The sequence below is a fragment of the Watersipora subatra genome, chromosome 9 (genome assembly GCF_963576615.1).
Source record: "Watersipora subatra chromosome 9, tzWatSuba1.1, whole genome shotgun sequence".
Taxonomy (NCBI): domain Eukaryota; kingdom Metazoa; phylum Bryozoa; class Gymnolaemata; order Cheilostomatida; family Watersiporidae; genus Watersipora; species Watersipora subatra.
Genome location: NC_088716.1, coordinates 19323170 through 19340226, shown reverse-complemented (window position 1 = coordinate 19340226; position 17057 = coordinate 19323170). Strand labels below are relative to the sequence as shown.

At 35.6% G+C, this 17057-nt stretch overlaps 1 protein-coding gene across 1 annotated transcript in view; it reads right to left on the bottom strand.

Moving 5' to 3' along the window:
• Positions 1–6015, bottom strand: part of LOC137403797 (dnaJ homolog subfamily C member 11-like) — a 44786-nt gene extending 38771 nt beyond the window's left edge. Inside the window, exon 1 of the mRNA XM_068089847.1 lies at positions 5952–6015. Within this exon, the coding sequence (XP_067945948.1) occupies positions 5952–6007 (56 nt within the window). The 5' untranslated portion in view covers positions 6008–6015. The remainder of the gene's footprint in view (positions 1–5951) is intronic.
• Positions 6016–17057: the final 11042 nt, after the last annotated feature.

Sequence of the window (17057 nt, the reverse complement as noted above, 5' to 3'; positions counted from 1 at the left end):
TAAATGCAACATTACCACAGCAGACGCAGCTACTGGCAACATAAAAAGCACTAATAATGCCCAAAACAAAGCATAAACTTGACTTGCTCACAAATAACAAATGTTTTCAGAATTTCTATGATTTTTGGTACACATTTATTTTTGGAAAACTAACCAATCAAATGCCTGACAGAAAGCTGATAAGTACAAGTGTGTGCGTTTATAAAATGGTCAATTTATTAATAACATCTTGGCATGAAAGATAAGCGTTCCAAACTTACTGTGTTTAGGAATTATGGTAGTAAAAGTTAATTGCAAACCCCGAATTTAAAAAATATTTTTTTATGTTTGTAAAACAGTTGTTACACAAACTACCATGTGTTCAGTAAACAATACCAGCGGCACTAGAAATAAGTCCAGTGTGTTTGCTTGGTATGGTTTTACATCGCTGGCATATCATTGGTTCAATATCCATATATATTTCTCAGAGTTGGTGTGTGTATCTGTCGTCGTTGTGCGTGTTCAGCTAAAGCTATTAAAATTTTGAAATAAATAATTTATAGCGCAGAAATTTTGATCTCGGACCACTTGGTTCGCCAGTCCAATGCCTTACCAACCAATTCAGCTACACGAGCTTGATGGATTCACTAGGCGATATATGTCGCTGTATGGGAATAAATACGCTACCGTAATGTCATGACAAGTGGTAGCTCTTATCAGTAAGCTTATTCCAATTATCCATTGGCGATGTGCCAGGCTAATAGCAAGTGACAGGCAACACGTATTACTGCTCATTGTTTATAAGCTGATTTTTCACATCCGGGCAACGTTGGGTAGCACAGCTATTAAAAGCATAATTGTTGAGTTGTCAAAAATAATCTGTTGAACAGCAGTTTCATTGGCCATTTATTACCAGTTCATTACTATTGACAAACTACACATTACCATCTGCCTGTTATGGGTCAATTACCACTTGAGTATTATTGGTCAATTATTCATTACCAGTTGGGTATTATTGGTCAATTATGTATTACTAGTCAGGCATTATTGATCAATTATGGATTACCAGTTGAGTATTATTGGTCAATTATTCATTACCAGTTGGGTATTATTGGTCAATTATTTATTACCAGTTGAGTATTATTGGTCAATTATTCATTACCAGTTGAGTATTATTGGTCAATTATTCATTACCAGTTGAGTATTATTGGTCAATTATTCATTACCAGTTGGGTATTATTGGTCAATTATGTATTACTATTTGAGTATTGCTGGTCAATTATGTATTATCAGTAAGACGATAGTTAAAGGTTGACTTGCAACAAAATTCACATTACAGTTATTTGGTATCAAAAAATTCACCATGTCTTACTCTGTTGTGTTGTAGGTGTCAAATACGTGGAAATGTGATTACAAGCTCTTAAAAGCTCAAAAACGAAAAGCCCGCCGTATATTGGAATCTCTTTATTTCTCTGACGTGGTCATTACAGTTTGGTTATCGTCTTGTCACGTGATGTTTTCACGTGATTTGAAAGGCCAATAAAAAGCTCAATGTAAAACTCATCGTAGCACTAGTTTATGACAAACACTTCGGGTTTTACCAAAGACCCGTATCAAATATAGATGCTTGCTACTTTACAGTTATATTTCGGCATTATTCAATCGTCAAGTCGTAATCTGATTACGCGACCCAATACTTCGCAAATAATTTTTGCAGCACTTTTCGATTATCACAGGTGACCAACAGGCTCGTCATGATTATCAGACAATGATACGCACTCCGTCGAGCTAAGGTTAAAAAATTAAATGAATTTTTACGGTAAGTTATAAGATGTCACTGCTAAAAGTGACAGCATTACAATGACGATAAAACAAACGCGTTAGAACAATAGACATGGTTTTATTGAATGCGTGAAGTATATTTGTGAAAATATTTCGACGAATAAGGTTGCATGAAAGTGTAAACAGAAACCATCTACCACAACTACGTCACATTTGGGCCATTTTGGAAAGAGAATCCAAACTACGGCTGTCTCGTGTGGCTGCGATTAGCTGTTCGCTTTTTAGCTTTTAAGAGCTTGTAATCACATTTCCAGATATTTGGCACCTACAACACAACAGAGTAAGACATGGTGAATCTTTTGATATCAAATAACTGTAAAGTGAAATTGTTGCAAGTCAACCTTTAACAATAGCGAAGGCATATGAAATATTATAAAAAGCTCTAGCATGCTTGGTCAGCCAGTGCAACCACTGAATTATCCACATGATGCCCTGGACGAATATTTCCATGACTTCACATAGGACTTGCCTATATCTTTTGTTTCAGTCTCAGAAACTTCTAGAGCAACACAAAAACTGAGGAGCTCAACACTGAGCGTCGGCCTTCTCAGCCTGACCTACTTTCTTTCCTACCTGCCTATCATCGTCACTATAATACTCGAGGAGAGTCGTCTGCTCACTACTAGCACAACACTCAGCCTCTACACAAATGCATCTTTACTAGCGAGTGGTGTAGTTAATCCAGTCGTCTATGCGGGCTGCAGCAGGGAGTATCGAACAACTATACGACGATTCTTCCGTAGCACGAGCACTCGAGTCAGCTCAGCAGAGCCGACTCGAGCAGCCATAATCCAAGTAGCTCACACTCAAGTAGTTGAATCAAACACGACGATGTGAAGGCATGGAGATGAGAAACAAGTGCAAATAACTCCCAATCGATGTTCAAAGGGTGCAGATTACACGTGTCCACTTTATAAGATACTACTTAAGATACTACTATAAGATACTACTGCCTGCTACTAAAAATTCTATTTATGAGTAGTTGATAATAAACACCGTCAAGGAATGAATTTTTAGATCGACCAAAGATGTGGAAATATACGAGTGATGCATTTTGTCAAGAACTGACTCTATACATATGGGATACCATCCATAGCCAAAATAGTTTTACATCCTGGAGAATGATAAGGCAAAAGATCAGCATGCTAAATAATCCATGCCAAATAGATGCTTTCTAACCTAATCCTTTAAGGCCTCACGAGCTGGTCAACTAATTAAAGTTGAACTGCACAAAATTTTAGTAGATTTTATCAAAAATTATTAGTATTTTTCTATTATTTGTGATTTTTTTGATGTTTGAGGTGATCTGACTGCCAGGATGTCCCTACATTAAAATCAATAAAACAATCGATAAAACACTGATAAAAATTAAACCGCTTGAAAAAAAGTTAAGTACGAATTGACGTCACTAGTTGTTATCCTTACAGTAGTTGATATTGTGGCCATTGTGTTCGAGATGAGGCATTACATTTCCCTATTCTGCCAGTGTCTTTGCAATCGTAGACCTCATACTCGCACTTTCACTTGATCTGAGCACATTAATCGTGATCAAATTTGTTGATTTTAACCTTGAAACACCCTTGCAGTCGAATCACCTCGAAAATCAAAAACAATCGCAAATGATAGAAAGTCAACAGTATTTTCTGATACATGTATAATCTAAAACAAGTGTGTGCAAGTTCGTCTTCAAGGCTTCTTGAAAGAGAAATGCAAAACTTGACAGCTTTAGTAGAAAATATTCACTTTATTTTGGCATAACCTCTCGACAAGACATGGTTAGTTATTCAATCATTGCAATTCAAGGTATCGGGGAACATGACAGCATGATGTGTTGAACCGTCTCAAAGCCCACTGAGGTCTAGCATAACAACAGCAATTCCTGGATCAAGAAGTCACATCATTTTTGTTGTGACTTTTTTTGTATGGAGTTATAATACAGTCAGTTTTCAAACATTCCAAAAAGTAACCAGGTGTCTCATCAACGATAGGTTTCTGACCAATAATAGGGTGATGATCAATAATAGGGTGCTGATCAATAATAAGGTGATGATCAATAATAAGGTGATGATCAATATAAGGTGATGATCAATAACAAGGTGATGATCAAAAATAAGGTGCTGATCAATAATAAGGTAATGATCAATAACAAGGTGATGATCAAAAATAAGGTGCTGATCAATAATAAGGTAATGATCAATAATGAGGTGCTGATCAAAAATAGGGTGCTGATCAACGATAGGACGCTTACCAATGAGTGTGCAGTCATATTTGACAACGCAAACTGTTTGGTTCTATATTTTCCAACACACATAACTTCAACGATGAATATCCATCCATAGACACAAACTTTCCTCATTAAACAAGCATGTATTTAAAGTTAATGTTGACAATAAAGTCTGCTTCGAAAATGATACTGTTAAAAAATCTTTGATAGCTCGTCAATACGGAGATGAGAAGATAACTCTTAAAGAACTTGTAAAAATTACTTTTCTTGATCTAATGAAATATATGTTCCAAAAAGACATTCAGCATCAGCTTATTCTAAACTATGTTCTTTCTTCGTGAGTTGTCATCTTTCCAATCTTAACAGTTTCATGTTTACAAAAAGCTATGGTCTCAAGAAAGCTATAGACATATGAAAGAAACTTTAAGCAAATACGCTGCTTCATACACAGAGCAATTTGCAATGTATGACAACAAAAGATTTTTGAAACAAGTTAAGGCAAACAGACAGGTAAAAAGTATAACTATTTAGAATATGTGAGAGTAAATTGCACCCACATTTTTATCATTCCTTATCGCAAAATATACACATTGGTGAGCCTTCACCCAATTCAAGTGTTGTCTCTAAGGTAAAGTAACAACAAAAGTCTATTTATATTTAGTTTTTAAATAAAACATTTTTACGTATAGCATTTTAACTCTGAAAACCTTTTCACATAGTTTCATAGAATAAGTTTATTTTAGTGCGATATGCAACTATTTGGAGAATATATCATTGCTTTTGGGCCCTGAAATGAAATAAACAAACTAAATGTATTCCTATAAAATATATACTCCAACATGCAACTGTTTCAACATACAACTGTTTTAACATACAACTGTTTCAACATACAACTGCTTTAACATACAAACCAAATTTATTGCCTTTTACGATGAGGTTTGAAATAATTGAGTCATGGTTTGGTATACAGATGAATTTACACAATTTTTTTGTAGATTTTATCGGAAAGTATCGGTATTTTTTCCATCATTTGCGATTGTTTTTGATGTTTGTGGTGATCTGACTGCACTTATGTTTAAATATTAAAATCTACGAAACTCGATCACTATGAAAATGCTCAGAAAAAAAATGCTTTCATTGCAATAGTTGATATCAGCTATTGTTTTCAAGTTGGCAGCGTTACGCATTTCTATTCTGTAACTACAGACATAATAATGTCGATAGCTACAGAATAGAAACTAGACAACTATAATAGTCGTCTTTGCAACTATAGACACCATAATCATAATTACACTTTTGCTTGATCTGAGCATTTTAATCAAGATCAAGTTTCATCAATATTAATCTTGAAACATTCTGGCAGTCAGTTTACCTCAAACATCAAAAACAATTGAAAATTGTAGAAAAATGCCTACAATGTTTAATAAAATCTACTAAAATTTTCAGGAAGCTCATCTTTAAAGGCTGATTACCATTGTAGCGGCATATGTCGGTTGTAACGGTTTTCCTCTCGGCAATTATTGGTCGGCGATGGGCCCCGTAAACCCATGGCATCGCAGATATATCGAAAAGCAAAACACCCGCCAAACTTTCTCAATATTTCACAGTGCAGCCACAGCAGTGTGTGCACTACTTAAGCGACGGTGATTGGCTGTCAAAGACTACTGCTTCTATATTTCCCTTCATGATATTTGCTGCAGGACTAGTAATTTATCATTTTAGTGACTATTATAATAAAAACGCTATGCCATGCACTATTGGCTGATATGATCGCCGATGGGGACGTGCTAGAGCGACTAATATTATCACAGACGATCACCGATGAATTGCGGTAGTTACGCCAACATACTCCGATATCGTGTGAACCAGCCTTGACTTACAGACGGACATTAATAACATGACTTACCTGTGCTTAGTGATATTTCTAGAGAGAGTCCAAGACAACTGGTTTGACCCTCCCATACCGACCACCAAACCAACCCGACTTTCTAAACTATAGGGCAAAAGACGACGCCAGTAGCCGGAGAGTGTTGCAGTACCCCTCGTACCTCGCTCAAAATTGACCAGCATCGTGCTGTCAATGAAGATCTGGTCCTAAAATGAGTGACCACCTTGTAAAGTCATGCGAGCCTAATGCTGTTAAAAGGTGGACAGTAAGAGCTTTACTCTACATGTCTGGCATTCAAAAATATTGCATCGAAAGGGAAAAGAAACAATAGTCGGCATGCAGGTTATGGGGGCAACCGAACCTTTTATATATTGAAATAAGAAAAGTAACAAATTTAATGCTAACAAAGCTAGTGGGAAGAATCATTGATTTTAGCTATGCACAACAGGTCGTCGTCGACTTACGACTGGTTTACATTCCGACTGACAGGTCATAAGCCGGTTGGAAAGTAAACTGTCTTTGAATATATTACTTATATCTTCTTTAAATATAAAATAAAACATGCATAATGCAACACAAAAGAAATATTTTTCTTTTTTACTATAGCAAACATTCTTATTGAAAACATACTACCAAAAGGCAAAAACCCGTTTAAGGTTTCTGTATATTGGGTTCATGCTGCGTAAAGTAATAAGAATTTTACCTCAATAGATTTGTGACCAAAAGCCTCTCAACAAATACAAAAATTGAAAAGTTTACCTAAAAAAACAATATTTAAGGTCGTATATTTGGCCAAAGTAAGTCATATAGGTTGTAAGTCGACATCGACCAGTATAATGTGGATGTTGTAAAAGGCCAGAAACTAGTTTAGCTAATGTTGTACCTCGATACTTTCCTACCAGCAGCGCTGAACTCAAATCCATGCTTTAATATATTAGGGATAATTCTATGAAAGGTCAGGTTAGCAAGCAATACACCAGTCACAAAATGATAACTCTACGGGCAGTTTTGCCTGTAGTAATACTCCAGACAACAATGATATCTCTATAAATATTGTGTGGATAACAGTCCCACAACACACAAACATAGCTCTATGGAATGTGGGGTTAGCAGCGTCACATTAGACAACAGTGATAACTCTATATAATTGTGTGGATAACAGTAACAAATCAAAAAGCTATAACTCTATAGATTTTGGGAATAGCAGCAACAATGAGATCTCCACAGACACCATTTGAACTTGATGGTTCAGTCTGTTCAAGACGCTCAGCAAATTTAAACAACTCCGGCTCAGCAACTCCAAAGCTACCAATGCACCCAGGAAATTCATATTTGCGATACGTTGATGACACGCGACAATTCAAAACAGGTGCTTAATTTTTATATCGTACTGTATAGGAGGAAAGTTATGTGCGAGCCTGATCAACTTAAAGGCCCACTTAAAATATCTGTGCTAATGAATGGCTCATAGAAATAGTATGTCTATGATTAGGTTTGTCCTAGGCAGGTGTCTATGGTCTAGGTAGAGTGAACCAAAAGCTATTACAACAGCAACAGGTTTTAACCATTAAAATATTTATATGGCTCAAATGATATAAGCAGGTCAGTAAGAAAATATTTTATACCTAGAAAAGAAGAACCCTACCGTTAGGGAGAGATTACAAACTTGAAACAAAGAAAAAGGTCAATGAGAAACAAAACATTCAATGAACTGACCAATAAGAAGCAAAACATTCAACGAACGGACCAATGAGAAGCCATAAACTCGAAATAATGTAACTAACCAATGAGAAACTATCCCCTCAAAACACTGGTTACTGACCAATGAAAAAAAATACCCTCAACGAACTGACCAACCATACACTCAACAAACTGACAAATGAGAAACTATACACTCGACAAACTGACCAAGGGGAAACAAAATAACCTAAACAACAAAATATTGTACTTTAGAAATAACTAAGCTACAACAGTAAGATTTCACAGAAAAAAAGCGTGGCAAAACTACTGCCATGTTTGATGTTAGCAAATATACACAAAACTGGTATAAATATTCATTCTAACTGAAATTTCACCTAATGTTGGTCTCAGTATCAACTCACAACCTATAACTTAAAGTATTTCAGCAGCAAATGCAAACAAACACTTTAATGCTACCATAGAAAATGAATGCACATTTTGGCCAATAGGAAAGGAGAAGCCTTTCCTTTTGACTAATGGAAAAGAAGAAGCCTCACCTTCTGACCAATAGGAAAGGAGAATCCTTGCTGTAGTCTCATACGAGAGCAACTAATAGAAGCTAGTTGATCGAAGAGTCTAATGCCTTCTTCTTCCTCTTCTTCGTATTCCTCATCTTCATATTCTTCCCCATTGTCTTCTCCTTGAAGGGGCCCCTCTTCTTCGTCGCTGCCATAGTAACCCTCCTCAAACACACTTCGCATGTCTAGACACACTTCTGTCATTGCCTGATGACAAAAGAAATCTAGTAGACCCCTTGTTGATCATCATACTAAAGACTTAGCGGGAGATTAGCCAGTCCCAGCACAAATACAGTATCTAATACAAATAGCCAATCATAGATGATCAGAGCAACATACTAACCAATCACCGAAGGTCCTCACCTCAACCGTAATCAAATAAGACTCACCAGTAACCTTTCACAAACAACAACCAATAAAAAAAATTGAACAAGTGGTACATACTTGTGGATTGTAGCTACGCATCTCCTCTTGAAATCTCTTTTCCTCCAGAAACCTTTCATAGTCTTCAACAAACTCGCGGGAGGACTTCAGGTCTTTGACCTTAACAACGAGCTAAAAACGACAAATATTTACAATTTTACACACTCTTTCAACTTTGTATAAATGAAACTGTAACAAAAAACAGATACTCGGCGTAATAGCATGCAGATGAATACCAGAGATATACTAAATAAATCTAAAATCGTGAAAAGATCTAATAGAATTTGGATTTGGAGACCAACAGCATTTTTGTTGTGACTACTTTTTGTAATAGCCTATGCCGAAGGCTTGTTTTACAGTCAATTTTCAAACAAAAAGGTTTACAGCAAATAGCCAATAATGGTCTCAATTTGTTGGTTAGATGCCCTCGACAGGGTGCTGACTAATGACAGTACAGTCATAGCTCGAAATATGAGTGCCCAAGATACGAGAAAATCGAGATGCGGGCGACATTGCGAAGTTTCTTCCTTGAGATACGTAATCTTAGAGATACGAGCCGGTTAGTAATGGCCGCTATATGGCCGAGTGCGCGAGAGGACAGTTTTCAGAACAGCATGTCGCAGTCTTTTTCCTTGATTAAGTTTGATAAAAGTATTTAAAAGGTTGACTAAAAGTTAGAGCGAAAAAAGTACAACCAGAAACAGAAAATAAAAAATTAAGACAACCAAATCAAAGTTTCGTAAAAAATCAAAGCTTGACTTTAGATGCGTGTTTAGTAAAGTAAATACATTTAAGTTAAATTCAAAGCTTCTGTTTCGTATCGTCTCAAAAGTTTAGTGTACCAAACGTGTTGCTGCCGAGCGTCTCTCCGACGGCCGTTAGCTACTACCTTTGTATCCAAGGTAAAAACTTACAGTAAGTAGAGCACATAGTGGTGCTACATTTTATTGCAAATTTTAACAACTAAATGGGTATTTGTTACTTTGTTAACGGAGGTACTAAATTACAACACTTAAAAACACATTTTTCCATCGTAGTATCTTGTTTTATGTGTGTTTTTGTACTCGTAACGGGTTAATTTGTATTTAGTTATTTTATGTAGGAAATACATGTGGTGCCTTGAGACACAAGTAAATCGACATACCAGCGCAGTGCCAGTACGCATTAAGTTCATAAGTCAAGGCATGACTATGGCCATATTCAACAAGAATAACTAATTATGGTTCGAGACCTTTTAAGCCCCTTCCATACAAATTGCTTCATCGATGCATCTCCATTCATCACTCACCCTTGACTAGGCTGTTTTGCAGTTACAGAACTTCAAGAAGTGTCAGTGAAGTTGAAATTGTCTACTTGTGTTACCACCTGGCCAACCCTTGAAGATGAGCTTACACAAAGCACTCGTGAATTTCATCAATAAGTATCGATATTTTTAGAGCACTTGCGATAGTTTTTTTTATGTTTGAGGTGATCTCTGACTACCTTGCTTCAAGATCAAAACCTGATCGCGTTTGAAACGATAAGAAGAAAAATACACGTGAAATGATGCCATTAGTTGCAATCCTTGCTATAGTTGATATCAGCTATTGCGTTCAAGTTGTGACCTTACGAGTCTCTATTCTGTCAGTCTCTTTGCAACTATAGATATCATCATCGAACTTTCGCTTGATCGCGATCCAGTTTTGTCGATTTTAATCATGAAACATCCTGGCAGTCCGATCACCTCAAATATCAAAAACAATCACAAATGATAGAAAAAATATCAATACTAAATTTGGTGTATGTCTATCTTTAACCTGACAAGATAAAAAACTTCAAGCAAGAAAAACTTGTTTCTGGAAATTTCTCCAGTCAATCAGGGCTCACCTGCTGGTTTTCAAACTCTGCAAGCCCCTTCGGTCCAAGAGTATCATAAACACGGCGTAGATGTTCATCACAGAGAACTACAAGGGATATTTACTCATATATCAATGCTGACCATAAACTTGGAACTATGTAAGCGAAGAGACTACAACATGAAGATCTATAAAAAACTAGTGAGAAGATGCAAGTCATAAAACTTTCAAAGGCAAGTCTCATTTAAATCTATATTTTGTACTCGATGTCGGTAGGCAATATCAATCACACACAGTTATCTTGCCATGACTTCTACATACAAATCTTTTGATCTGACATGAAAATTAACCAAATAATTGTTTTAATGTATGAAGTAATGTTCAACATTATCTCAAATTCGTGCCAACATTACAGTTCTGCAAGTAAAAGCAAAAGTAACCGGGAAAAACTGAAAATAATTCATACGAATAAATTAAACTATAATATAAAATATAAAGAGTACTTAGCTGTTAGTCAACCACTTGTAGTGAATATCTGACAGTTAAGTGCTCTTTATATTTTATATCATTGAGTATAATGATAATTATAATGATTATTATACAACCATTGAACGTTTGCTACAGGTATTATTACAAGAAAAAATCCAAAGAAATGAACTCATAAAAAACAACGAGTGAGGTTCACAGAACCTGAGCATTACTACTAGCCATAGGCTAAGGGTAAATGGTGACAATACTGAAAAGTTTTACATTGCTGTACCAAAGAGGACTTGAGGGGTAATCCAAGTGATGAATTAAAGCTTTGTTCAATTTTATAATCCCATTTATAACACTAGCTTTTAATATATTTGATACATTCCTGTCATTTCATAGATTTATATTATATATTTTTAATGAATATCCAGCAAACTTATCGGTAGTGCTTATCTAGCAGCTTGCTTATCTAGCAGTTTGCTAGCTTGCTTATCTAGCAGTTTGCTAGCTTGCTTATCTAGCAGTTTGCTAGCTAGCTTATCTAGCAGTTTGCTAGCTAGCTTATCTAGCAGCTTGATAGACCGTGTTACTTGCTTATCAGCAGGCATGGCTTATCAGTAGTAGGGTCGTATGTGTTTAAGGGCAATTTTATGGCATGAAACTAGAGCTGATGGAAACCAAAAAGTGTTTGTTAGGCTTCCAAATAAAAGCAGTTAGAGTTTCCATCCTCCCACATAAAAGATGAGTTCAGTATTGTAGTAAAAACATTAATATCATTAATAATCGAATTTATTTCCAAAATTCTTTGCCCTTAATAACCCACCATCTCTGGCCCGTTTGATGCGTTGGAAGAGGTTTTCGGCTGCCTTCTGCGATGAAGGGGAGACATGCTTGTCTGGGTGAAACTGAAGACTCAGCCTTTTGTAAGCAGCATTGATTTCAGCAGCACTGGCCTATTACAGTAAAAAATGATAATTGAATGAGCGAAGCATCCAATTTCGCTGGAAGTCAACAGCATTACCCATTACGGTATTTCCACTTGTACCGCGAAGGTAGGCAAGAAACAATCCTGACTCCAAAACTATAGAGAGCTGTAGTCATTGAAAAAGGAATCTTTCCAGTGCAAAGTTAGTCAAGGTTGAGAATGTCTATATTGTTTTCACTACAGACCTGTCCACATGGTGTTTTAGACAAAATCCTACTGGTTACTGAGAGTAATTTCTAATAATAGAATTGCTGAGTCACCAATGAAATGTAAAATCGATTCCAGAAAATACATTTACCACAGTGATCCAAAATAAACTACAGTATTAATATGAACTATAAAATGCTATATATAAGCAAAAAGAAAATCCGTCTAATGTAGGCCTAAGTGGCGTTCCAATCTAGTTAAATTGGAAATGTTAGATGTTAAATGTTAATTAGATTGTCCAAGTGTTGGAGGCGTTTGAGTTTAGGACACTTTGGTGAAACGAAAGGTCATAATGTCAAAACTCCATATATGAAGTCATAAGATTCAAACAGTATTTTTTGCAAAATTTAATTTTGGCTTTTGCTATACAGATAGCCAGCCTAGCAGTGCTGGTAAGACTCAAATTCAGAACGCGAACAGTGAAAAAATTGTCACAGGGCCTTTAATTTTCATTAAAATTGCAAACCAGTCGTTGAAAACGTTTTTATTTGTTCTAGTGCTATTTAATTTGGAGAATAAAAAACTATTATAACATGGATTTTACAATAGTTGCAAGTCTGCAAGGTATTGAAAACTAACTAAAGCGATTAATTTTTACTGCATACCTTCCTATCAACCATTAAAATTCCATAATAAGCCCATCGTTGCTCTGAAGCTTCGCTATCAAAGGTATCACCGTCTTCATCATCGGAGTTTACAACTTCATCTTCAAATATTAAACGCTCACCTTCGGGCCGCTCATGTTCTACGGAGGCTGACATATTTGTTTGCACTCGCTAACAGTGCCGTGCCTTGGAAACATTTTGTGCAAAATTGTTTTTGATTTTTTATCAAATACAAAATAAATAAAAAATAAAATTTTCAAATAAAAAGTTTTCTGAAACTAAATAACACAAAACCATCTTGAGACTAGTGTGTGACAACTCCAAATTTCAGCTCCAGACACAGAAGGAGAAAACCCCATAGTTTGCGAGTTGAAGTGATAAGCAACGGCAAGAGGATAGCATTTTACAGGATGAATAAGTGCGTTATATTCCTATAAATTATTCGACCTATTATAACTATGCATTAAAAACCCTTAAAGTTTTGCTAACAGCAAGCAATCTGCCTCTATAAGTTTATAAATTAGAAAGGGTGCACCATCTCCCAGTGTGCTTTATCAACTACATTGTTAAAAGAAATTATTAATGAGAAAATGTTGTGTTGCCAACGATGTGATGAGAACAAACTAAAAGAAAATTAAACGTTTTTTGTGCATATTACCATCTGCTATTTTCACTGCAGAATCATTCCATCATACAAATAGTTATATTTTTCTTACAGGCAAACAAGCTCGATACTTCAAACTTTATAATATTATTTCTTCTACATTTCACTATTTGCTGTCATACTTATACTGTACTCCACATATGTTTAAAAGTGCATTACAACTTACTTCATACATGCATCTGTAAGACATTATTGTTTACTGAGAGGGAGGTCTATCTCAATACAGTCCTACATGCATATGCACTTAGAGATATATACACATATATAGGCTACACAACAAACATACATGTACATAAACACCTACCTACACATCCATATACGCAAGCATAGATTTATATATGCATGCACACCCACACACGTGTATAAATATATTAATATATATATATATAATAGTAATTATATATATATATGTCTCTTAATCCTATTTATTTTAAACCTATAAATGCTTTGCTTGCGTTTATACATTTTACCAACTTTTGATCATTTTACCTGAAGAGTGCACCTACTATGCACAAAAATATTTAGTAGTAAAATGCTTTAACCATTTTAGTAACTTTTACTCAAACTTGATTTTAGTCAGCCTTAGTTTTACTATTGAGTCCTTTTTCAAACAATGCAATAATCTTTCATATATAATAGTAAATATAATATGTATTATTTCTAGATATATATTATATATTACATTGTATATACAATATAGACCTATATAATTATAAATCTGATATGTATTATATATATAATTGCATGTATATATATTACATATATAGTTTCTTTTCTAGATTACACTAATTTTATCTGTTTTGACCTTCTGATCCAATAGACCAAACGACAAACAACAGGCACTATCAGCTTTATAATGTGGCAATTTATTAGTTATTATTATTATTTATTGTCATTGACTGTTGTAGAGAATTAAATGTTGGTCTAATGTGTGAAATTTGACAAAACAGATAACTTAACAAAACAGATAACACAAAACAAATAACTTAACTAACCTGATAATTTAACTAAACTAATTATGGTAAAACAAAAACCTCATATTCATCCAAAGTTATTCACAGATGAGCCCAGAAAGTTGTCACCAGCTTCTTGTATGTTTGACTTTTACTCTTTAGCATGCGTCAACATGAGCTCTTCTACTCTTTAGCATGTGTCAACAGGAGCTCCTCTACACTTTAGCATGTGTCAACAGGAGCTCTTCTACTCTTTAGCATGTGTCAACATGAGCTCTTCTACACTTTAGCATGTGTCAACAGGAGCTCTTCTACACTTTAGCATGTGTCAACAGGAGCTTTTCTATTTTTAGCATGTGTCAACAGGAGCTCTTCTATTTTTAGCATGTGTCAACAGGAGCTCTATGCAATGATCTATGCCTCCGTCTATGTATCCAGATTCGACAACAACAGTAGACAAATGTCTCTCGTTGTAGCATCCGTACAGTGATGCGTATCAGGGTAGAAGGTAGTTACTCAGGCTTTTGTATTGGTTGGCTATTTATAAGAAGTAATATATTTTTAAGACAAGAAGTGACATCCTATCAAACCTTGGTATTTCCAGACGATAGCTTGTGGAGAGCTCTAAAATTCACACCCATAGATCTATTTATTAGCCGTCAGGGTAGAATTTGCTTGGCGACACATTATTTGGTTTATTTTCTATTGGTTCTTATTAATCTTTCATAGAATTTGGCATTTTTGTTCTTTAATTTTTATGTTTAGACTGTGAGCATTCCTTTTAACATGCATAAAAACAATGAGATGTAACTCTATTACATGCGAACCAATGAGGAGTAACTCTGCTACATATGAACCAATGAGATGTAACTCTGCTGCATATGAACCAATGAGGTGTAACTCTGCTACATGTGAACCAATGAGGAGTAACTCTGCTACTTGCGAACCAATGAGGTGTAACTCTGCTACTTGAGCACCCAATGAGAAGTAACTCTGCTACATATGAACCAATGAGATGTAACTCTGCTACTTACGAATCAATGAGGAGTAACTCTGCTACATGCAAACCAATGAGGTGTAACTCTGCTACATGTGAACCAATGAGGTGTAACTCTGCTACATACATAAAAACAATGAGATGTAACTCTGCTACATGCGAACCAATGAAGAGTAACTCTGCTACATAAAAACCAATGAAGAGTAACTCTGCTACACACAAACCAATAAGGTGTAACTCTGCCACATGCGAACCAATAAGGAGTAACTCTGCTACATACGAACCAATGAGGAGTTACTCTGCTACATACGAACCAATGAGGTGTAACTCTGCTACATGCATATAAACAATTAGATGTATCTCTGCTACATATGAACCAATGATGAGAAACTCGGCTGCCCTTCAACTACTGCTCATAGCAAATTTTTTAAACATTTAGCATTGAAAAAAACCACGTAATTTTTATGAACTTCACATGTTTTCAGTTATGATGATGATGCTTATGATTTTTTTATTATGCTGTGCTTAAAACATAAAGCATCGCTTTTGTTTTATGTATTTGTTTTGTTGTATTCCCCATTGCGAGTGCATTTTTTTCCTATGATGCATACAGTTCGAACTAGTTATAAGCATGGAGCAGTTTTTTAACATTTCTCACCTAAGTTTTAGTATTATAGCTTTCTATTAACAGGATACAATCACGTATGTGTCAAAGTTGTCTATCCTTTTACTAATCAATGTTTATTTCCTGCATTAATCATTTGATTCTTCGGACTTTTGTCAATTCAACTGGTTTTATATCTCTATTTTTCTTGCAGCATCAATTTTAGAATCTGAGATTATTTTAAGCTTTCTTATTTACTCCTTCCAGCTTTTTTCATTTAGAGGTCACCACCGCAAATGCTATGCATAGCAATTTGTTCATGCGATTTAGTACAGGAGCAATCATGACTAGATGCCCTTCCTAACACCATTAATGGTTCTCATGTGATTTGAACCCATGACCTACTGATCATATGCCAGCGCACTAACCACTGAGCCACGGCTGCTCCCCACATGATTACATACTAGTGCTGGGCACGAGTAGTAATACTCATTGAACTCACGGGTTTATCTTCTTTCGAGTATCGGGTAATAGAGATTTTGGGTCTTTCGGTTTCGGGTTTTGACTTTCGAGTTCGGGTTTTGGTATACGGATCTGTCGGGTAGTGTGAACAAAAACTCGGTCTATTGACATGGTCATTCTCCTAGCGTGGGATTTGCTGTGACCATTTGCTTATGATATTCAACACAAGAGCAATTGTGACTAGATGCCCTTTCCTAACACCACTAATGGTTCTCATGTGATTTGAACCCGTGACCTACTGATCATATGCCAGCGCACTAACCACAACCAAAGTTGTTCCCTCTTTCATACTTACTAATAAAGGTAAATATGTAATACTTTGGCAGTTTCATGTACTGTGAGAGATTGTCAGATGAGTTGATAAGCGTAAAATTAAGTATATTCACAATTATTCGACAATGTCTAATGCCGTAAACTGGGGCAGATGTCATCATATTGAGCTACCAAACCTAATGCTGCCATCTTGAACCCTGTTTGGTAGTTTCACACCGTTGTTTCAGACAGACTACTATGGCTCTTATTATAACAAAGACTAGCATGGGTATTAATAACAGCTTATAAACATAGGCAGGTGTTGTAGTTGCCCATCACTTGCTA